Genomic DNA, 22,955 nt, shown 5'->3' with positions numbered 1-22,955 from the left:
CCATACACTAAATGTGTCATACACGTGTTGTAGCCTATTCTGGCATATTATTTTAAGATTTACATACAGTATACATTTCTTGTGCATTCATGTTAAACTTGTGTTTTCTTCATATCTTGGGAACACCAATAAATGTGCTATTCTTACTGTTAATCTATTCAACTGTCAACAGGGGCCTTTCTGCATGGAGTTTGCATTGGAGCTGAAACAATTAATTGATTAATGGATAAATGAATCGTCAACTATATCATGGCACACAGGAGCCGTCAGTTAGAACAAATGTGTTCCTTTGTGACCTCGGTGAACAAAGAGCTGCAGTGTATTTACTGACTAGATGCTGACAGACAGTAAATCACAGAATGAAATGACTCACTGCCTATCCAGGTTAAACACTAAGGGTGAATTCCAATTTCTTGCTTAACCCTCAATCTTAACCCTCAATCTCAAAAATGCGCGCTCCCGCTAGTGCAAGTGCTGTCCCGATTCTCAGAAAAATTGAGTTGAGGGGCGAGTTTAAGGGCTGTATCGCCCTCAATATTGAGATTTTCCAAGACCACCCATGGGAGCAAGGGCTACCCAGAATGCATTGCGTGTTTTCACATGAGAAAGATGGCGTCGAAAGCAGCGAAGCGAGTGCGATACAAATTAAGTATTTTCTAAAGGTGAAGTAAGTAGTTTATAGTACCATCTAGAGGAGAGGCTGAAATTTACAACAAAGAACTGCTCCTCTGCTCACCCCCTCCCTTCCCTGAGCGCTACGGTGTCCACAGCTGGTCAAATGTCGTCCTCGTTGTCTTTCTCTGTGTCAGCAGATGAGGTTCGGACTTCCGCTACAAGTAAAGAGACGCTTGATTTGTTCTCTGGCGTTTGTCCTTACAGGCGCCGGTAGAAACATGGCGTCTCGCTGCTAACAGTGGCAATGCAACTTTTTTTGGAGTTGACAGACTGGACGCAGCTTTCACATTATTCTGCCCCCCACAGTCTGAAGACGTATCTGCATTTAAGGGGTGTCCCATTTCTAAGTGACAAAATAACCCTCAACACTTGGTTTTGATGAGGGTTAAGATAGGAATTGGAATTGGCCCAAAGTCAACAATGTGCTTATTTGACATAAAGGGAATAAAAAAAAATATATAGTTTTATCATATTCTTTATATATGTCAAGTATGGGTTACCCCAGTTCTCATTATGGTGTTCTACAAGAAATGGAACAAAATAACACGGCAAAAACAAAACACTTATTCAAACTTAATGTTCACATACAGATTTGTCTATACTATTCTGTTCATTGTTTTCCAAAATTTTTTTTTTTTTTTTTTTTTTTTTAAACCCTTAATTTTTTTTGTCTTACTAATGTCTTAGGTGAAAAAAAATGTCGTAAAAACAGACCCGGAAAAAAAGAATTAAAAACAGATCCTTTCATAAAATAAAATATCCTGTTACGGTTGTTTACACCACATGTGAGACTACGGCACGGTGAAACCCAACTATGATCCCCGTTACCTCGACATCCAATCACAATTCGCCCTGTCTTCCACTCAGCCAATAGAATCATCGTATTTTCTCGAAAGCCCGCCCCCTCTCAGCTAGTCTGTCGCTGTCCTGTCCGGCGTTGTCATCTCCAAATATGTCCATCATGTCCACACGGAGGACATAAACCACTCGAACCCGTTTGTTGGATCCCGTCACGATGAGCGGCGTTTGTAGAGAAGTCGTCACTCTTCAGCTCGGACATTATTCGAACTTTGTCGGGACTCACTGGTGGAATTTACAGGTGGGGAAACTCCGGAGCGGCTAACGCTATGCTAGTTTAGCCGAGTTAGCTTTGCATGGGTTGCCAGAGACTGACCACGACGTTGAGTAAACAACAGTGAGAATATGAACATTATCAACGCTAACACTCTATAAACTAAGGGGAAATGTGAGGTGATATAGTTTGTAAGAATTAGAGCATGAAGAAATGTGTTTTTATGTCGCTAAAGATGCTAAATCTCGTGCATCAGGTTTGTAGCCTGTTTTGAAATGGGAGAATTGCTTATTGATCACGTCACAATCAAGTAAAATATTCAGAATAAATAAAATATTTTTTGATTACAAACTAGGTTCATTTAGTATCCTGTAGTTTACGAAGTTATGAGGAACGAGATATTTACCAGACGCTATATTTAGATGATGCACACATCACTGTATTATTAAGTGTATTTGTATTTTAAATGATTCCTTTAGTGTTGTCATTTCACAAGTTATGTAACTGTACCAGATTTACCTACTAAAGCTAAGTTGTTTCCTAAATGTAAATCATTGAATATTTTGTAAACAAGTAAAATATCAGCAAACTTCTAATAATTATATAAATATATAATTAACATTGGTTAAGCGGTTCTGCCAATTAATTGACCTGACATTTTTTTTTTTTAATAATTGGTATTGCTTATTGTCATTACTTAAACTTGATAAAACGCACTAAAACCCTTCTCATTTTCAACCAAAAATGAATTTAAAATAGCTGACCTCCTCTTTTGTCCATAGGATGCGTCTTTATCGTACGACCCGGAGACGCCGCACGGCGAGATCCAGAGCGATGTCATGTTCCGTGAGGGTCAGACTCTGGGCGGACACGTCACCTACACGCCTCGCCTCATTGCCATGGATCTCAAAGGTACTTCACCCTCTCACATTCTTCATTTAAGTTTGGTAGTCTCAAGGCGACGTACGAGGTTCTTTAAAATTCTGTCGGTCAGTGGTTTTATAATTTATTCCACTACTAGTCGTGTATATAAATGTATAAATAATCTCACGCTGTAGAGATTAATCAGATTCATCTCTGCATTTTATTGTGACAGGAAGTCTGCGGACTCTGCGACAGGAAGGACATCTGTACGACGCAGGCAAAGACACGTCTGCTGTCACATGGTAACACAAGGGTTTGTTTTCAAAGCTTGTACCAAAATAGGAGGCACTCACAGAGGCCACTTTATTAGGTACACTTGTTAACACATGTACGTAATCAATGCAGTTTTTACGTATGTAAACAACAAACTTTGGGTGTGTCTTCCTTTAAAACTGTCTTCTCCTGGATTAACATTCTTGTATTATATGTTCTGTGACTGTATTTACTGTGTCTCTTGCATGGTTTGCATGTTCTAATTTATAATATAAAAACGTGTTTGTTTGTTTGGTCTTTTTGCAGGGAGGGAAACCTGAAGATGCACAAACAAAGTCCGCCAGCAAAGAACAGCTTTCTAGAAGAGCTGGACATGTTTGACGTGAGTGTGATGATGATGATGAGAATTAAATCTGACCTTATCTTAATGTTAATGACAATGATTTTGACCTCTACAGCCTGAGCCACAAATGTGTCCAAATGTATGTTTTAAATGGAGTAAATAAGGCTTTATTCCTATAGAACAATTTAAATCATAGTTATAAATTATAAAATCAACAAACAATAAGATACCAATGTTTACAAACGTTGTTATTAACATTATAAAATCAGGAAATAGTAGTAGTGCAATCAATGAGTTAGAATTGTTCTAGATACTGCTATTTTGTGTGTTTAACTTTTTATAACTGGCGAATAGAAAATATTTAAAGATCTAAAGAAACATTTTTTTTGTCTGAACACGGACATTTTTAAACATTCACTACAGCATCAATCCTTTTCGGTGCCTTTCCAAAGTAAAGTTTTGCTTCTTGATTTTCTGTAAATATCTTTTTTTTTTCTAGAAAGGAGAGATTCTCGCAGAGGTTGATTTCTCCTCAAAGCCTCAGTCTTCAGGTAAACTTGGCGTCTGTTATCAGATTTTTCTCTCACTCAAAAGTCCAATTTTAGGCAGACTAAGACAATAATTCAGTTCTCTTAATGTCATGTAATTACATTCGTCAGGGTTAGCTTGATTAAACCGTGCATGTGAACGTATAGACGGTATTGTCGTGAACAGCGGTGACCGGTGTGAAAAAACCCTCCCCACAGCAGCAGCAGCAGCAGGACGTTCAGTGAGCGTGGACACGGTCAACAGTCATCTCGCTAAAGTGCAGAAACGCTACAGACTGGAGGGCAACGTGAAGGTGTGGTCCGATTTCCTCAGGATCCACCTTCACCCTCGCACCATCTCCGTCATCCACCAGTACAACCATGACGGGTAGGTCATCGTGCAGAGTCACACTTCCTACACGGAGAGTTCCCCCCTCTGGTAAAAGTGAAATGTTGAGTGAGTGTGCCAAAAGGTTGGTGCTGCAGTACCTGCTGTTCTCCAGCAGATGTCAGGCTTTACCCAACACATGGATTTGCTTATCCAATTACATGAAAATAAGCAAATCTATATATTATATTTACCTGTGTGTGTGTGTGTGTGCAGGGAGGCTCATCGACTGGAGGCATTTGGTCAGGGAGAGTCTCTCCTGCAGGGGGCGCTGCTCGAGAACCTTGAGGACAAACTGCACTTCTTCATTGAAGAGTGTGATTATCTTCAGGTAGATAGATGTATATTCTTTTGATACAAATGTTTGTCTCCGTCTGGTTCTTTAAAATATTAACTTTTTTTTTTAAAGCAAAACAATGTTTGAAATTCCAATTTCCACATGCGTGGACTCTGAACACTTCCCTTCTTCCCCGTCTCCTCTCAGGGTTTCCAGGTGTTGTGCGACATGGCCGATGGCTTTGCAGGCCTGGGGTCAAAGGTCACAGAGATGCTACAGGACTCGTATGGTGGAAGAGGAATCCTCACCTGGGGTTTAGCACCTGTCAGTCACCCAGAGTCTGTGAGTCAGTTAACTCAGTGACCCCCTCCAGTGTCCAGGCTCTGTTGTTGTTGTAAGAAAATTATTTTTATTAATCATATTTTCATTTTTACTCCACCAGACTCCTGTGAAGGACTTGTATCACCTGCTGAACTGCACGTTAGCGACGGCCCACCTGGCCAATAACAGCTCCTTCTTCTGTCCTCTGACTCTTCGTGGTGGACTCGGGAGGCGACCCTCGTGCCCCACAACCTTCCCTCACCTCAACTATGATGTGAGTCTTCGTTTCTTAATGTAATATCAACATCTGAGTTAACTTCTGAAATTTAACCTGAGTCGGTTAAATTTCTGTATTTTACCGACTCAGGTTAAATTTCAGAAGTTGAACTAACATGTAATAGTGATTTCTCTCTAAAGACATTTGTGTCTCGCTGTTTTCCCTCTCTCCATCAGCCGTCACTGTGGTTTCACTCCAGCGCGGTCTTGGCTCTGGCCTTGGATGCTCTCACTGTGCCTTACAGGCTGAGAAACAACAGCGTCCCCATGTGGCAGGTGGCAGAAACGCTGGCCGTTTCAGGCAGAAAGGTGACTTTTTATCGTCACGTACAGTAAAAACCTATTTGTTTATTTTCCCCGTCCGCTGGTATTGATTGTGTGTCTTCATAGGTGGTGGCTGCGTACGGCGCGGTCCCCTTTCCCATGACGTACGGCAGCGCTCTGCCCGACGCTCTGAGTGCCTGCTCAGACGCTCTGCCCTGGAAACCTCTGTCCGCCTGCTCTGAACTAGGCGATGGTCGATGCTACGGACAGTGGACGACGCTCAGAGGCTATGACGGACAGAGACTTATAAGGTTTGAATAATATCTACAATGTACGTTTTTCTAGCAGAACTTGTTTTTAGTATCGACATTTTAATTAATAAATCAAAACACCTTCTAATCCGCAGCTCTTTGACTCCAGGGACTAAACCTCCCACTCCTCTGCACAGTCTCTGCAGCGGAGAAGACGTCCTGTCGTCTTACATCAGATCTTTCTACCCTTCTTCTCCTCTGTGAGACCCGACTCTGGAAGAAAGAACTTTGAACTACTATTTCCCCAACAGGAAAAACAACAAAAATCTGACTGTCACTCTCTCTTGTTACAGCGCTCTGCAGCTGGTGTCCACTCCCAGTAAACTGACGGCACCTTTCCCTCAGATTTTCAGTCCGTCCATCAATCCTCAAGGTTTCCTGCAGAGTCAGCCTCCTCCACCTCCGTGTGAGTACATTTACCTTTCTTTTATTCTCCCTTGCTTTTCTACTCTGCATTTACTGATTTTTAAAAACAGCTGTATGTAATTCTTTGATTTGTTGTTTTAGCAATGCTTGAATGAAGATAAATGTATTTATAAATCACTTTATTTACTGTACAAGAAATGTACAAATGCATAAATTTCTATTAGAATTGTCACTAAACTGACTGTACGGTTAATTTATTCCACAATGTACCTTTAACGCTTCTCCTCTGTGTCTCAAGCCTCTGTGGTTTCGTCTGTCCCCGTCATGACGTCCCTCCAGTCGGGGCCAGCGCTCGGCTCGTGGCTGTCAGAGCTGCACGGCGGGGTCGGCGCGTTCGACCTCCGCCGCGTGGCCCCCAGTTTCCTGTCCCAGGGGCCTGAAATGGGCGACTACGAGGAGGCCCTGGAGCAGCTGCGCATCATGGCCCGGTGTTACCGCGACGACAGTGGCGGGACGACGCGCTCTTCTTCCGAAGAGGACGACGACTGATGTGGTGACCTGCCCGCCATCAGGCGGACGAGCACTGGATCACACTGTAACAGGAAGAGAGGACAGTTTCTGAGACTGACACAGGAAGAGGAAAGACGACGCATTTGAAGTGAATGTCAAGATTATGTACGGTTATTGTATGTTTATGTGATTAAAATTAGGGCTGCAATGATTAGTCGGCGTAATCGATTACAAGACCCAAAGTCTCCAAAGATTGGGAACATTTCACTGAAAACGTCAATCAGTCGGAATATCATGGAATAAGCTAGCTTAGCAAACGCTCGTTCACTTGCGTTATTGCATACTTTACGGCAATAATCAGTGAAACGCAGGTAAAGCTGCTTTGGCATACTTAATTTCAGCCCCTGTCGATACTAGCGTTTATAATTAATTGTAAACTTCTTTCACTTATCAAGTGTGATTTAGAGCATATAAATTAAATATTTAAGCTGTAAGAAATCTATGATTTTTTTCAGGCACAGCACACGCGTAATAGATTAGTCAACAACAAAAGTAATTGTCAGTTGCAGCCCTAATTAAAATGTCTTTTATATTAAAAGGTACTGCACTAGCATGAAAAAAAAAAAGTGTACTGTTTTTTTACTGAATTAAACTCCAATACTCACCCTACAGTCTTCCTCTGTAATTTGCTGGTAAATGGGTCACAAGTCAGTTAAAGAAAAGTTAAATTCAGCCGTTTCATTCAACTGTCTGTCCCTTGTATTTGCAAGACAATATGGAACTAAACTACTTCTATAGAGAGTGAACTATCATAAAACTGACACATCTGTATGTTATACAGGTAATCAAAAACCTGCAAGGTCAGAATTATAGGACTGGGTGTAAAAATCAGTGCCTTCAAAGTCAGTGCTATGACAAAAGAACAACTATGCACTGTAATATATCCATAAATGTGTCATTGAAATCAGCGAATTAACACAATTTGTAATGCTAGAAAAACAATTTGAAGCTAACTTTTCCCTAGTATTGAAAACTCCACCATCTCTCGTAAGGTCAATAATATTTTACCAGATTCACCAACACCTGTACTATGCTGTTGAAAATCCACCCAAACAACCTGTGCTTTTCCAGCGAAATCTGTCAAAAGTACCATTGATTTAACATTCTAATAAGTGCTAGATAAAATAAACTGAAATAAAGAGGGAAGAGTCACTGATCCAGAACAGGCAATTTTTAATCCGAAATAAAACGATACAAGGGTTTCACAACGGCGAGATTTGGATCATATACCCACCAAGCATATTGACAAAAACAGTTTGCGAATACATGTGATTAAAAAAAGGGGGCTACGACACGCACCACATCATCATTGAAACTTATAAAACTGAGATTTGCACCCTGTTATTTAATAAACACCTCCATACGAGACGCATCTAATGACAAAAAATCTGCTGCGTCAGAGTCAAATGAAATGGAGAAGCATGTGCATAAAAGACATCGACCACAAGTGTCTGGTGTTCTACAGCTATTTATCAAAAACAGGAGGCGGGCTAGTGTTGAGGGGTGTGGGGAATGTGGACGAAGGACGAGGGGAGGAGACACTGGGATCGAGACAAACTGTCCAAAACATGAACTAAGAGCGAGAACGGGAGCGGGAACGAGATGGGGAGCGGGATTTGGAGCGGGACTCTGAACGTGAGGCGGATCGGGAACGAGAGCGGGCTTTGGCAGGTGAGGGAGAACGGGATTTGGACTTGGACTTGGATTTAGACCTGGCTCTGGATTTAGACTCGATGGGGCTGCGGGACCGGGAGCGAGAGCCCCTCTCGGGCTCGCCACCCTCATCCTCGCTCTTGGGCTGCTCACGGCCCTTCGAGCCCGACTTCCTGGAACGATCTTTGATTCCCGACCGAGAGCGAGACCTGGAACGAGAACGGGATCTGGACTGGGAGTCGTCTTTCTTGCCCTTCTTCCCTTCTTTCTTGCCCTTTTTGCTCTTGGGGCTGCGGCTCCTGCTGTCCTTGCTCTTCTGAGCGCCATTGCTGCGTTCCTCTTCCTCCTTCTTGCCCTTGGCCTTGTTCTTCTTGCTATGAGATCTGCTGCGGGAGCGAGACGCCGCCCTGTTGGTAACGCAAATATTATTACTTGTAAAAAATCTGAATACATTTTCAATGTAGAGCTAATACAAAAAACCACCACTGCTCATTTTCTGTGATTTCTTACCTGGAGCGGGAGCGACTACGACTGCTGCTCTCACTGCGGCTTCGGCTCTTGCGAGATCTGCGGCTCCTGGAGCGAGACCTGACAAGAAAAACACAGTTCATTTACAAGGTTCAATGCTGGAAAGCTTTTGATTATAAGTGTTTTCCCAAAATGATGATACAAATTGTTTCATGTTCTTGCTACTGCTATGAAACAATTGCTTCTATAAACACCGATGTGTGCATAACTCGACCATTACAGTTTTAATGTACGTCATGGCTTCATGATGCTTATGTTACACATTCAAAAAGGTGGTGGGTGGAGTATCTGCTTTCTAATGCATGATAAAAAAAATGGTGTCCAAAAATTAAAATGTCATATTCTATTCTATTCTGAAATTCATAACCAAGTTCTTTGTACAATGTCAATTCCACATATCTGTATTTTAAACCTTATAATTGATTAAACGCCTCAGAGCATTGCAACAGTCTTCTGAACCAGGAAAAGACATCACAGGTGGCATCTCCTGATCACAACTCTCAAAACAGTGAAAAACGCTACAATGAAAATTCAGTAAAAATAACGAGCAGTTAGAGTTGGAATATTTCAAACTTTGTGTGAATTAAAGGGTAAAAAAACTCTTAAACCAGATTCAAAGTCATATATGCAAGTAACCGTATCTCACCTGGAGCGGCTGCGACTGCGGGAGTACGAGCGGCGGCGTCGGGCTCCCGCACGGTCCTCGACCAGTCGGATTTTCCTGCCGTTCACCTCAGTGCCGTCCAGCTTCTCCAGCGCCCTCTTCATGTCGGAGTAGAGCCTGAACTCTATCACTCCCTCGTTCCTCCGGCCCTTGTGGGTGTCGGCGTACGTCACCTCCCCAGCCTGCCTCATGTAGTCCTTCAGACAAAAAACAAGCAAACTGTGAGTTTTGTCACTTGGGTAAACACATGGAATGCTAATAACCATGTCTGATAGAATCAGTCTGGTGTAACTGGTCTTTTTCTGCTATAAAACCCAGGCATGTGAGAGAGAACTGGAGTTACAGGCTTCATGTGTCATTTCTGTCAACGTTAGAGACCACAGGCGTCGCTCATACCTTCAAGTCCTGCCAGCTGCAGCGGCTGGAAAGATTCTCAACAATGAGCCGATAATCTGTCCTTATAGGTGGACCGTATCTGTCCCGTCCCCAGCGTCCATATCCACCTTTCAATGCAACAAGGAAAGAAAAGGAGAAATGAGAACCATGCAGAAACTGAGAGGCTGCAGTTAATCTAAACTCCAAGCTACATGCTACAAAATATATACAAAAAAGGGGAAACGATTAAAAAAATTTAAGGAAAAATATGTCCTCGATTTATTTGAAATAGCTCGATTTTTAAGCCTATGACACAATTTTAGCACATTTTTTGTAAAAGCTCAACAGGCCTAATGACTAGATAAGAAAATTTTAAAAATTTAAAATAATAACTGATCAAGGAAGTACTTCCGGTGAACTAAATCAAGAGTCTATGCTATTTTTAATCTTTTCTTTAAAAAAAACAAAAAAAAACATTTCACTGTTACAAAACATTTTCTGTTTTCAGGCTGAACCCACATCTCATCCTAACCCCATGGCATCCTCACCACCCGGCCTGGGCCTAATGGGAAAAGCGGTCTTCATTCACAATGGCTCCCTTTTTTGGTCTGCCCAGGGGCCCAGAATGGTCAAACCACACTCTTGGAAAGGGGGGACACCATGGCCAGCAATAGGGGCAGGCAGTCAGCAAAGGACTCTTTCAATTAAAACATTGAGGTTCTTTGTTAAATCTTTACCTTTAAATTGACAGTCATTTTAAATAAAATAAAAAAAATGGAATATAAGACATCAATAGATTACAAAGATATTTAATTTCACAAAATTTAAATTAAAAACAGTTAAAGTTTTGCCATTTCCCCATCACATATTCACAACACATGGAAATGGTTCAAGTCATTGGTGGCTCTTGTGCACTAAGGTCATACTGTATACTAGTAACGTCTCTTTACTCCTGCTCCCACTGTTCTTTTAGGCTATATCCATCATACTACCATCTCTTTAGTTTTTAAAATCTCAAAAACCCTTAATCCTGCCATCTTTATGCACTAGCACCACTTTGTCTTCTGTTTGTGGTGCATTTCTGTGACGGCATTACAGCGCCACCTACAGGCCTGGCATAAACAGTATACTGTTGTGTTTAGTGTCCTTTTGGGGGGCTTCATGTGTAGAAAGACATCCTTGAATTGATGCAAAACTTTCAAACAAAAAGACTACAAAGGAAAAGCTGTGTTTCTGGGTGGATACGGCCATTATCAGATTTTTTATCAGATTTAAAAATCGCTCATTTAAAATTTTTAAAAGGCAGTAGTATGGACGTAGCTGAGAGTAAAGAACTATCTCAAGTGTCGTAATAACGACACTCATTTAACTGTCTGCCCCTTGTATTTGCAAGACAATACGGCACGAAACTACTTCTATAGAGAGTGAACTATACTGAAACTGAGACACATCTGTATGTTATACAGGTTATCAAAAACCTGCGAGGTCAGAATTATAGGACTGGTGTAAGAATCAGTGCTTTCAGATCCATGACAAAAGAACAACTAGGCAATTTTATGTCACAGTTGAAACCTGGCTGTAAGAAAGCTTTTTTCTATTGTACCACTATCAAGATCTGAATAAAGCCGTTGCTTCCTTGATTCCTCCTCCCCATAATTCCTAATACAAAAAACTTTTATATTAAATGCACATCAGCCACCAAGGACGAGCTTTAATTTTTTTTGCCCCTTCGAATTTTAGATCAATGTTTCCCTGTAATGAATAAAAATGTTCTTAGCAAAGACATCACTGAAGTGAAATACGAACAGTTCTCTTGTGGACACTTACTCCTTCCACCACCACCTCCACCGCCGCCTCCTCCTCCTCCTCCGCCGCCACCTCCTCCTCCTCCACCACCCCCACCTCCACCACCATAGCCTCCGTCACGACGGGGTCCTTTGGTGTGCTCCACGATGACCCGCTCTCCACACAGCTCTTTGCCGTTCAGGTCGTACACGGCGTCATCTGCATCGCGGGGATCATCAAACTCAACGAACCCATACCTGGAGAGGAGAAGACGACATGCTTTAACCTTCAAGTAAAAACAATGCATAGAAACTTTATGTTCAGGGTGCAATTAAACATGTACTTAATATTTTAGCATATACAAATTAGGGTTGCAACAACTACGCAATGAATCGACTACTATTTAAATAAATCACTTTGAGTGTTGTTGTTTTAAACAATTAAAACAAGTTGGGTTTTTTTAGCTTCATCCAATGCGTTCTATATATCACTCTATATAACACTTTTTTGCTGGCAATGCAAATGGACAGGGATTGCGAAACAATAACTTCTTCTCCGTGATAATCAAAAAAAAATTCCAATATAAAATGCTTTTTCTGACTTTTCTTTAATGTGAATATGTACTAGTTTATTTGATCCATATGACAAAGAAATCATTCAAACTGGATCATTTTGGTTTGTGGACAAAACAAGACAATTGAGAACTTCAGTTCCAGGTATGGTAAACACAAACTGTTTTGTTTGTTTTTTAGTATAAAACCAAATGTAAATGACCGTATACAGCAATATTAGGGAACAACATGTCCTGCTGAATCTGAGGCTTTTCAGGTGGAGCTGTCGCGTGCGAGTTAGATTCGATTTCAACGATCGTAACTCTGGATCTTAATTTAGCACGAAGGTTCATATTCAATAGGTTATCGGTCACATTCAAAACGCCCGTTCACACATACAAAGCCATGGACGATCCGTTTTAATCCGATTTTAGAACATTAATTATAGATATACACACACATTACACTGTCTATTGTAGCTACCCTAAACTGATTCATTAAATAATCCCCACGTAAATATGCCCATTTATATTGCACAAATATTGTATTGTTCCAAGGGAATAAATGTATTCAAATATGCGTATGATTAAGATGCTGCAATTGAAAGTTGTGCGAAACGTAAATAACACGAGATACATGATATTACAAAGCATTAGCACGTATGGGAAAAGCTGAGTAGTCTACACATGAGTGGGATTGTGGTTAAACACAATGGAAAAACGATTTACTCGCAACAAAAACGATCCCCCGTGACATTGCCACGTCTAACATATGCTAACAGTAGCTTCAACAGTTACCGGGGGAAACCGGCGCTACACCGAAGCCCGCCAAATACAAAACCCCGTTAAATTCAAACCTTAAAGAGCGAAATGGATTGAAATAATGGTTTTATAAAAGGTGTAGCCACATTTTATTCGACGGTCGTTGCCAGTGCAACGTAGCATTAGCTAACCAGACACGCTGCGACCGACAAGGCCTCGCGCTAGGCCCGTGCTCAACGTTAGCTACGAGCGGAAGAAAAGAAAAAATCCGAAAAGGAAACAGTTTAAGAGCTTGAACGTTACCCATTTTTCAAGTCGACCTCCAGAATCTTGCCGTAACCCTTGAAGAACCTCTCCACGTCCTTTTCTCTGGCTCTGTAGCTCAGCCTTCCGATGTATACTCGCGACATTTTGTTAGCTTCTGTGTGCTACCGAAGCGTGAGCAGAAGCTAACGGGAACCCCCACACACACACACAGATGGAGAAGGAGGCGCGAGGCGGCGGGGACACACATACACGCGCTCCTCTCTCACAATAGGTTGCAACCATAAGGGGTGTGGCTTATTTAGAATACATAGGTTTCAAACTCGCGGCTCTTTCAGTCGATTTCCTGTGGCCTTCCTGGATATAAATACAAAAGCCTAATTCTGTGGCAATTAAAAACAACAGTTCACACAATAAGGTGACTGTACACATATAGATGTTCAAAATAATAGAAAAGTATATTTATTTCATATTCAATGTCTGCCTTATTCAAATACATTCACCGGAATTTCACACACTGGACTTTCATTAAAGGCAAAACTACCTATATATTTCTGTTCTTGCATTGTCTTTAAAATAATATGTAGAAAAACAGTCCAATAAAACAAACTTTCAGTGTAATGGTGCCCTCTACAGTCCAAAAAAGGAACATTCAGCTGCAACATGCAAATTCATGTGAATGTTAAATGTTGCTAAATTGTACACACACTTTACCTTTAATTACTATTATTAATTTAAAACCGACTAATTGATGAACTACATTTGGAGTTCTGAGTGCCACTTAATGTAAATATATTTTCTGGTTTCTTTGCTAATCATTAAAACTGATTAATTGTGGACAAAACAACACATTTGGGAATATCATCATTTCAAGATTATTAACATTTTCTGGACCAAACAACAGATCGATTACTCGAGAAAAGTTTAATTGGGTTGTCTCAACCCGTCCTTGGACTGTACCAGTTCGCCGTGGTGGGCGGGGCTAACAACTCCGCACACAAACACACCGCTGCTAACTTGTGCGGTGGCTATTTATCTAACATTTATAGGCAGTTTTCTCCCAAAAAAAGAATGACTTCTACATTGTAATATCGCTCTAATGAAAATTGCTTGACGCTCTTGCCAAATTATGAAAGTTGAGACAACTTCCTCCAGACTGTGGAGTCAGTTTGGGAGAGAAATAACGGTCCGCGGTGTTAGCTGAATGTTAGCCTCGCAGCAACAGGTCAGCTAGCTGCTGCTGCTATCTGCGGTGCTCCGTCATGGAGGGCGCTGTATTCTCGAAATACTCCTGGATCGACTTCGCCTTCTCTGTGGTCGGAGTTTGCACTTTCCTCGTGGACTGGGGCTCCGACGTGTGGGTGGCCACAGAGTTTTACTGCCGCGGGGACTTCCTCTGGTTCGCGGTGCTGGTCGGCCTCATGGTCCTCTCTTCGGTCGTGGTTCAGATGTTCAGCTGGTTCTGGTTTAAGTACGACCGAGAGCTGCCGGGATTCAGCGCCGCTCACAGCGGAGGAGGGACCGTGCTGTTCGGGAACCGAGTGAAGCTCTTCTGCCTGTTACATGTGCTGCAGCTGGGGTTCCTCTTCAGGTCAATACCAAAACAAACAAACATAAAATACATTTAATCAATTTAATGGCACAGTTGTAGTTCACATTGTGGTGTATATGTTAATATTATTGATCAATATGAAGTATGTATAAAAACTCAAGTTTACAAAGTGATTTATTGGCATATAAGGGATAGTCAGGCAGTTGACTAATAGTTGTTTTGGTTCTCAAAATATCTTAACAAAATTGTAAAAAAAAAAAAAAATATTGATGGATCCAAAATTCAAATAGACAATGTCATCAAAACCAAACTGTGTGTGTGTGTATGTAATACCAGGCAAAATAGTTGACGATTGATAATAATAATTAATTTGTTGTTGCAACCCCACACAATACAAACAAAGCCTATTCTCAAAATTGTGAATATGAAAATTCATAATGTTGAGGCATTTTTGCTCTTAAAGCTCTAGTATGTAACTTATATAGCTAAAAGCCTGCTAATGTTGATTTAAATGATGAAGTGTTGTAAAATACAATATTAAACAAGCTACTTATAGACTTAATTAACCTTTGTTTTTTTTATCACAGTCGAGCAGGCAATACAGATGTGACAGGTGCTGAGGTGATGAATACAAGTCAGGTGTGACAATGTGATCTAATGTGAAAGGAGTGAATTCATAAAATGCACAAATAATGAGTCAATGATGTGTTGTTGAATCTTGATGTCAGTTTCATTCTTGTCAGAAGCTGTGTGGCTGTGTGACTGTGTGTGTGTGTGTGTCATGTTCTCACGGTGTAGGCGTCGTCACATGACCGTCCCTCTCTCACATGTCAATCCTCACAGGCACATCTCGGCCATACGTCAGGGCTTCAGGGTTTGGTGGCGGAAAGAGGAAGGGTCTGAGTACGCGGTTTACCTGACCCATGACCTGAGCATGCTGCGACTCATCGAGACGTTCTGCGAGAGCGCGCCTCAGCTCACACTCATGATCTACGTCATGCTGCGCACCAACAAGGCCAGGACCGTCCAGTGTGAGTTCCTCTGTGGTTATTATCATCCCACAAGTTATTATATCTACACTCGAGGAAAAGATACAGACATTTTTTTTTCAACATGACATAACCACAAATGTGTATCCACTTCCTCTCCATTACACTGATGGTGTAACTTCTGTTTTTTCTCAGTTGTGAGCATCGCTGCGTCGACCACGTCCATGGCGTGGATGGTGGTGGATTACCACCGCTCCCTGCGCTCCTTCCTCCCGGACAAAGCCAAGCAGGGCTGGTCTTCCTCCTTGATCTACTTCCTGTGGAATCTGCTGCTCATCGCTCCCCGCGTGGCGACCCTCGCCCTCTTCTCCTCCGTGCTGCCCGGCTACATCGCCGTCCACTTTCTCCTGCTCTGGCCCGTCTTTGTGTTGTGGGCGTGGCGACAGAGGACACACTTCATGGACAGCGCGGGCGGGGAGTGGCTCTACCGGGCCACCGTAGGCCTCATTTGGTACTTTAGCTGGTTTAACGTCGCAGAGGGTCAAACCCGAGCTAGAAGCCTCATCTACCACGCGTTCATCACCACCGACGCGGGAATCCTGCTGGTGACATGGTGGAATTACAGAGACCCTGTCCAGACAGAGTCGTACGCTCTCGCTCTCGTCATCGCTCTGCCTCTCACTTACCTCCAGGGCCTGCTCTTCAAATCGCTCTACTACTGCTGCTTCCACCCCAAACTCTGGAGGCCCCCGGTGAGGGACCCGGGTCAGCCCGACGACCTGCCCGACGCCCAGGTGTCCGTCAGAGACATGTCCGTCCAGGACGGAACGCCATTCTCTCAGCTTCTCAACAGACGAATGGCCTGCCACGCTTCTTTGTTCTACTCGGAGCAGAGAGTCGTTACAAAGACGGACGACACAAACAGAGCAGAGTCTTCACACATCTGATGGTGCTGTGTGTCTCACCTGCAAATGACTATATGCACAGTCACGTCCTGGTTTTCAATAATCCCACGCAATCCTACCAATCATCAGTGCTTCACAGCTTTCATACCAGGGGTGGAAATACACAATTTTACTTCCATTAGAACAACATATTGCACTGAGAACCAACAAAAAAACAACTCTAAATATAAACCAAAATGTTTCCACACACTCGCTTTTAATCCAGATTATGCTGGTCGGATTTTACACTATCCCTCAGATAAAATGTGTCGTGACTTTTGGATGCAAATTGAAAGTTTTAGTGACATTTATCAATTCTCTGCGAACAACAATGATGATGAATCGCTCTACCTCTCACTGTTACTTGTTTGTGCTGCTGTTTTACCTGCATGGGCATCACCTGTATGAGCCCCCTGGTGGAGGAACATGGTTCTGTATTCTCGTTCTTTCACCACAGGCAACGCTACCTGAAGCAGCAGTTCTATAATAAGCTCAAATTCTAGTAAAACGCAGGTTACATTTGATATTTGATATGTTTTTTTTTTCACAAGCGAGTGAATGTATTTTTACTTTCTTTATACACTGAGTAATATTGTACTTGGTGGTATTTTTTATATACCATGTTGCGCAGTTTTGTTGTGAAAATAACATTTAATTCAACATTTCCTTTGAAGGAACTTGAATGAGGATTTGATCATAAGCTTTTCTTTTCCTGTGTTACTGAACTGGCTGAACAGCTCCAGTGTCATAGGTCAAGTGCAGAATATTTACATATTTAACTAAGAACTGGTTGTTCAGTGTTTTACGGTATTTAACAACCCATTCCTCTGCCTTTAGGTGTCAAAGTTCACCGAGTGTTGCCAAAGTCAGTCTTCACTCTCAGGGCAGAACCGATTAATCTAATCTAAATGAATCGTCCATTCTGATTATTTGATCTGTTTGTGTTTAATTGAAACTATTAAAACACATTTTCAGCCTCTTAATTGTTAAATATCTGATTTCCTTGCTCCATAAAACAAATACATTTAATTAATTTGGTTTGTGGACAAAACAAGACATTTGAACACGAACATCGTTATTTTGAGTTCTGATCAACATCTTCTTGACCAAACTATTAATCGATGATGGAAATAATTGTTAGTTGCAGCCCGAGTCCAGACTTTGACAATCTATCAGTCTATCCAAAATACCATATTAGTGTTTTTTTACCTGTTAAATCTGTCAATGGTTTATTAATTAGTTTGAACAATGTTCCAACAAAGTGTTGCAAAGCCACATTTTTGCTGCTCGGTCTGTTTTAACTGGTATTTTACTAACATCAAATAAATGCCTTTTGTTATATTACCTGTGACTCACAGCTGTTAATTTGTTTGCTTTTGTTTCTGACAGTAAAGTGAAATTATTATTATTCTCCCCTCCAAGACACTGGGGGGCGCTGAACGTTGCTGTCTGTATAGAACATTAACGTAAATTATCTGGTATCGGACCACTTTTTTGAAAAATACGTAAAGAAGTGATATTTTCACGATTTTTACGATATACTGTACACAAACAGAGCTGGTTTTGCTACAGTCCTGCTCTCTGTCTCCCTCCGTCTCTTATCAACGGTACTGCAGGCTCACAGCAGGAGTCTGCTTTTCTTTTTCTTTACGTCCTTTTCGTATCTTTAGTAGAAATTTTAAATAGTCGGAGCTTTTCTGCGTGTTTTTACATCCAGGAAAGACGCATTTCCAGCACAAAGACCTCTCAGCTAGCAAAGACCGTTACTGTTGTTCAAGTTAACCAATGTTTTTTTATATTACAAAAGTTGGTCCATTTTACAGCGTTCATCGAGACATATTTTTCGGACATTCATTTCACATGTTTTCAATCACTTTTCTTAACAGTGATACCCAAAGACGGGGGCCAAGCCCACTCATGGGTCGCAGGAGAAATCTTTTGGGTCCCCAAACAAATCTTTACTATATTTTAATGGGGTGGAGTCAGAGAATTTGATAACTATCTTTTAACATATGCATAAGTATAATGTATGTATGTAATAATGGGATAGATTTGGTATGATTTAATGCTTCATACCCATATTTTCTGGCATTTTATGGATCTGCATTTGCTTCACTCGGTCTTAAGGGCAGTGTTCCTTTTAGTGGGAGTGGCCTCACACCAGTGAACCTTGCCTCTACATAGTTTCAGTTGTATTTAAAACTCAACTCAGCTCCAGCATGTAAGTGAGTCGTCGTCAGGGAAACTATGGCTGAGTTCAAATATTCCCCCGTGGACTTCCTCCTGATGTGTCTGGGTCTGCTGTTCCTGGTGGCGGACATAATACTGGACATTTTTACAGTAGTGAGTTTCTACCAGGAAAAGGCATACGTGAGCCTGGGGATCCTGGTCTTCTTCCTGCTGGGCTCGTCCGTGCTCGTCCAGGCCTTCAGCTGGCTCTTCTACAGCTACGAGAATCTGGAGCGATACACAAAAGTGGAGAAAAGTCTGAGCCCGTGTCAGCTCAGGCTGCTGCATGTGTTCCAGCTGGGGATCTACATCAGGTTGTAGAGAAACCTTGTTTGTTTATTCTAATCATTGTGGCGTTGAAGGCAGACTCAGGCTGTTATCTTTGAATAATTGTGTCAGACGAGAGAGAAAACAGCACCAAACTGTGTCCCTCTGATTTTTCAGCTTCTTAAATTTGAATATTTGCTCCATATAATAAAGAAATCATTAAAACAGAATCAGTTTGGTTTGAAGGCAAAACAAGACAATGGAGAATATATTTGTTCCATACTTCCTGCCATTTTATGGACCAAACAGTGTGATATATGATCGACAAATTAATCAATGATGACAATAATCATGAGTTGCAGCCCTAGAGTGTAGAATTACACAGACAAAAGGCTCCAATACTGAAATATATCACAGTAAAATGTATTATATTAACAATATATAAAGATTTCTGCAATATTGTGCACCTGCAGACAAAAGCTAAACATAAGAAGAACTCCAAAAACAGATATAAAAAAAGAAATACGGAATGTATTTAAAAAAATGAAGGGGAATCTATTTGAATATAAGGGGAATACCAAAACCACAGACTGTCATGTAAAAGTGGTGAGCACATGTGATATAATCAGTCATAGTAAGAAAGAATGACAACAGTGACTTACATCATCTGAGTCGTTTGCTCTGAAACAGGAAACGTCCTTAAAACAACGTCTGTTCACGTCGAGGCATTTTTTTTTTTCAAGAAAAGAAAAAGCATTTTCTAAAACTGGATTTCTTGGAAATGATCTGGTCTGGAAGTCTCTAAACAAAACTGAGAGTGAAACTTGATCCATGTTGCTGCTGTACTACATTCTTCTGTGATGAAACAATGCAAAGTTTCCCTAAATAAAGGTGCTTCTATAAAACCGGACGAACACAGAGAGGATGAAGGACATCACAGGTCCAACTTTTCTGTTGGGTATCAGCGACCAGATCAGAGACACAACTACGACACACAAGAGTGTGATGTTTACTCTCTGCTCAACACAAGGCTTTATATTTACCAGTGACAGTTGGTTTTAAAACAAGGGAAGCTCATTTCACGCCCAGTTATTTATACATAAATTCTGCAAATGAACAAAGATACGCAATAATTATGTAAACCTGAAATGCTATAATAGGCTAGCGTTATTTATTCACAGTGCATATGTACACATGTAAATGAACCCATATCACAGAGCAAATAATACACAACAACCAGCTGTTTGTCTCCAGACTTCGTCACAAAATCCACACAAGACTGAGGCAGAAAAGACTCTTATGAAACTGTCATAACCGGTCCACGCCTGACCACCCACTGCTCCATTGACTCCCAGAGAAGCTGAGCTTCCATGGAAGTTTTTGCCGCATTTGTCCAATTATAAGTGAAAAAAAACCTATGCGGAGGCTCACGTCAGACGATCCTTAACAGCCGATTCTGAACTAACTAGTGACATTCTCTAATCCCGCTCAAGCGCGCGTTTGGTATCGAAATGTAAACACGGTACATATTTGATGACATGGTGCCTCAGAGAAATACGTAGAAGTAGGTTTCCTCGATATCTAACGGTTGTTTCTCCGCAGGCACCTAGGCGTCGTGGAGATGTGCGTCTGCAGCTGCATCACAAAAGTCCACAGCCCGGAGGGATTCGCGGTGTTCCTGAGCCACGACCTCAGCATGCTGCGGCTCATAGAGACGTTCTCGGAGAGCAGCCCTCAGTTCGTGCTCATGCTAACCATCATCCTGCAGCGCGGCCAGCTCAACCCCGAGACAGGTGCTCTGAACCACCGTGTTAGCATTCCAAGAGTTTACTTCAATCTCATGACACACACAACGCGGGGGCTACAAGAGCAGTTATTTTTAGTAATAATAATAAAAGTAATATCGTTCACAAAAATGGACCAACTCTCCACGTTGAGGTGGTACTATAGTATTTAAACCGCGTAGAGTTGAGCCGTGCTACAACGGCATGTTTTTACTTCAAGTTGAGGAGAACAATGTCCATATCAGGTCGAGACATTTTTCAGAGGGGACTGAGGCTCTTTACGTTTGGTCATTATCAAGCCATAACTAAAGTTTCAATATTTGCACCAGTGTCATAAGTCATTGGTTCTCAAAGTGCGGCCCGCGGGCCAATGGCGGCCCGCAGTAACATTTCTGGCGGCCCGCAATGAATTACAGTTGATAGTTTTAATCCAGGAGCTACTAAGTTTGTTAAGTGTTTATTGGACATTACTGGATACAGACCAAAAAACTGTAGAACTTCAATCTGGTCATTAAAAATATAACAAATGGGATTTCTTTCTGGGGTTTTTTTTCCTTTGGCGGCCCTCAATCCAATGTTGGGTTCCTAAATTGGCCCTCAGGTATCAAAACTTTGAAAACCCCTGTCATAAGTGAAGCCAGTACTGCTGCCACCCTCTGGATTTATTCCACAGTGCACCTTAGCTGATGCCCATGTCTCAAGACTACTATCACAGCATTTGTGGCCGTATCATTACAGTAACAACTGAATTAGTGCAGGTATTGTCAAAGTTAACCTGAGTATCTATATTTAGCCTTCTGAAAAAAGTCACTGGTCAGCAGTTTCATTCATTCATTCACCCACTGACCTTTTCTCCACCTCCACAGTGCTGAAGGCCATAGGGTCAGCTTCTGCCATCGCCCTCAGTGTGACCATGTACCACCGCTGCCTGCGCAGCTTCCTGCAGGAGAAGAAGAACCAGGAGGTGATGTCATCGGTGATGTACTTCATCTGGAACCTGTTACTCATCTCGTCTCGCCTCGTTGCCCTGGCATTCTTCGCCTCCGTGCTGCCCTGCTTCATCTTCACCCACTTCCTTTGCTCGTGGTTGGTGCTGTTCTTCTTCGCCTGGCGAAGCAAGACGCACTTCATGGACTCCACCGCCGGAGAGAGGCTCTACAACGCCACGGTGGGCCTCATATGGTACTTCGCCTGGTTTAACGTAGTCAAAGGCGGGACGAGGTTCAGTACTACGATCTACCACGGCTACAAACTGCTTGATATTTCCATTCTCTGCGGCCTGTGGTGCTGGTACACGAGCACAGAAATATCAACCCTACGTCCCATCATCATAGCCGCCAGTGTGGTTGCCGTTCACATCTTTGGTCTCTTTTTAAAAGTGATGTACTATAAATTCTACCACCCAAACGTCTCCAAAAAGGAGTTAGTGGGGGTCACGACTGATGAATCACCTCCGGGTGATGAGGTGGACTTTCGAGCGTTAAGACAAGTCGTCTCAGACGGTCCATGCGAGGAGCGGCCTTTAGGCGACACAGGCGTCGCTAATCGCAGCTGGCCGAGCCCCCCTGAACCCCCCAGTGCCGTACACTGCAATAAAAGAATGAGGAAGTTGGCCGAGAACTTCTACACGTGACCTGGATCACTCGGAAGTTCACACATGCGACGTGTACATCTCCAGGATCACAGGACAGTGTGGGCTGGACGTGACCTCGTCCCTGATGGACCACAGATACAGACTGACACAAGAGTGGAGACACTTGATCCTCATATGCACTTTTCAAAATGTATTTTTAATGTTAAAACGATACTTAATATATGCAATCCTCTCTTCACATGGCCTAGTAGAAAGGGAACTTGGGCTTGTAACTTGACGGTTGCTAGTTCTCCATCGATGGTAGAATTAGCCGTGGTGTAAATTTCCACGTTCCACGCAAACTTGTGATCCAGCCGTATCTGTGAAAATGCAACACATACGTTTGAGGGACCATAAACAAATCTTCAACGACCGACCTGTGGGTCCCGACCCAGTCTTTGGGAACCACCGAATTGGATGACTCTCTTCCAAATGGGTGGTTTGAACGT

At 42.1% G+C, this 22,955-nt stretch overlaps 4 protein-coding genes across 5 annotated transcripts; 3 read left to right on the top strand and 1 right to left on the bottom strand.

Annotated features, from left to right (window-relative positions):
• The first annotated feature begins 1,669 nt into the window (after positions 1 to 1,669).
• On the top strand, positions 1,670 to 7,076 carry msto1 (misato mitochondrial distribution and morphology regulator 1). Of its 2 annotated transcripts, none has more exons than XM_083899261.1 (14): positions 1,670 to 1,774; positions 2,530 to 2,659; positions 2,844 to 2,913; positions 3,191 to 3,266; positions 3,727 to 3,778; positions 3,977 to 4,142; positions 4,359 to 4,473; positions 4,627 to 4,761; positions 4,862 to 5,014; positions 5,194 to 5,325; positions 5,407 to 5,591; positions 5,687 to 5,791; positions 5,885 to 5,997; positions 6,256 to 7,076. In XM_083899261.1, exons 1-14 carry the CDS (start codon positions 1,691 to 1,693, stop codon positions 6,504 to 6,506), a joined length of 1,767 nt encoding a protein of 588 aa, XP_083755387.1. In that variant the 5' UTR covers positions 1,670 to 1,690; the 3' UTR covers positions 6,507 to 7,076. The 2 variants fall into 2 exon arrangements, with proteins under 2 accessions (XP_083755387.1, XP_083755386.1); XM_083899260.1 differs by having other exon boundaries at positions 3,974 to 4,142.
• Positions 7,077 to 7,689: 613 nt separating this feature from the next.
• On the bottom strand, positions 7,690 to 13,303 carry srsf4 (serine and arginine rich splicing factor 4). The gene is made up of 7 exons (XM_083899965.1): positions 13,148 to 13,303; positions 11,650 to 11,789; positions 10,280 to 10,309; positions 9,769 to 9,932; positions 9,355 to 9,569; positions 8,691 to 8,768; positions 7,690 to 8,587 (listed from the first exon to the last, which is right to left on the bottom strand). The coding sequence occupies exons 1-7, from the start codon at positions 13,252 to 13,254 to the stop codon at positions 8,101 to 8,103; spliced, it is 1,221 nt and encodes a 406-aa protein (XP_083756091.1). The 5' UTR covers positions 13,255 to 13,303; the 3' UTR covers positions 7,690 to 8,100.
• A 911-nt stretch (positions 13,304 to 14,214) lies between these two features.
• xkr8.3 (XK related 8, tandem duplicate 3) lies at positions 14,215 to 17,808 on the top strand. The gene is made up of 3 exons (XM_083899267.1): positions 14,215 to 14,699; positions 15,504 to 15,691; positions 15,845 to 17,808. The coding sequence occupies exons 1-3, from the start codon at positions 14,371 to 14,373 to the stop codon at positions 16,594 to 16,596; spliced, it is 1,269 nt and encodes a 422-aa protein (XP_083755393.1). The 5' UTR covers positions 14,215 to 14,370; the 3' UTR covers positions 16,597 to 17,808.
• A 1,032-nt stretch (positions 17,809 to 18,840) lies between these two features.
• LOC310935618 (XK-related protein 8-like) lies at positions 18,841 to 22,506 on the top strand (the record flags this gene model as incomplete). Its single annotated transcript, XM_083899551.1, has 3 exons — positions 18,841 to 19,136; positions 20,692 to 20,882; positions 21,740 to 22,506. The coding sequence occupies 3 exons, from the start codon at positions 18,841 to 18,843 to the stop codon at positions 22,504 to 22,506; spliced, it is 1,254 nt and encodes a 417-aa protein (XP_083755677.1).
• Between the last annotated feature and the right edge of the window lie 449 nt (positions 22,507 to 22,955).

Source organism: Microchirus variegatus (assembly GCF_963457635.1).
Source record: "Microchirus variegatus genome assembly, chromosome: 13".
NCBI classification, from domain to species: domain Eukaryota; kingdom Metazoa; phylum Chordata; class Actinopteri; order Pleuronectiformes; family Soleidae; genus Microchirus; species Microchirus variegatus.
This window is presented reverse-complemented; position numbering and strand designations above follow the sequence as displayed.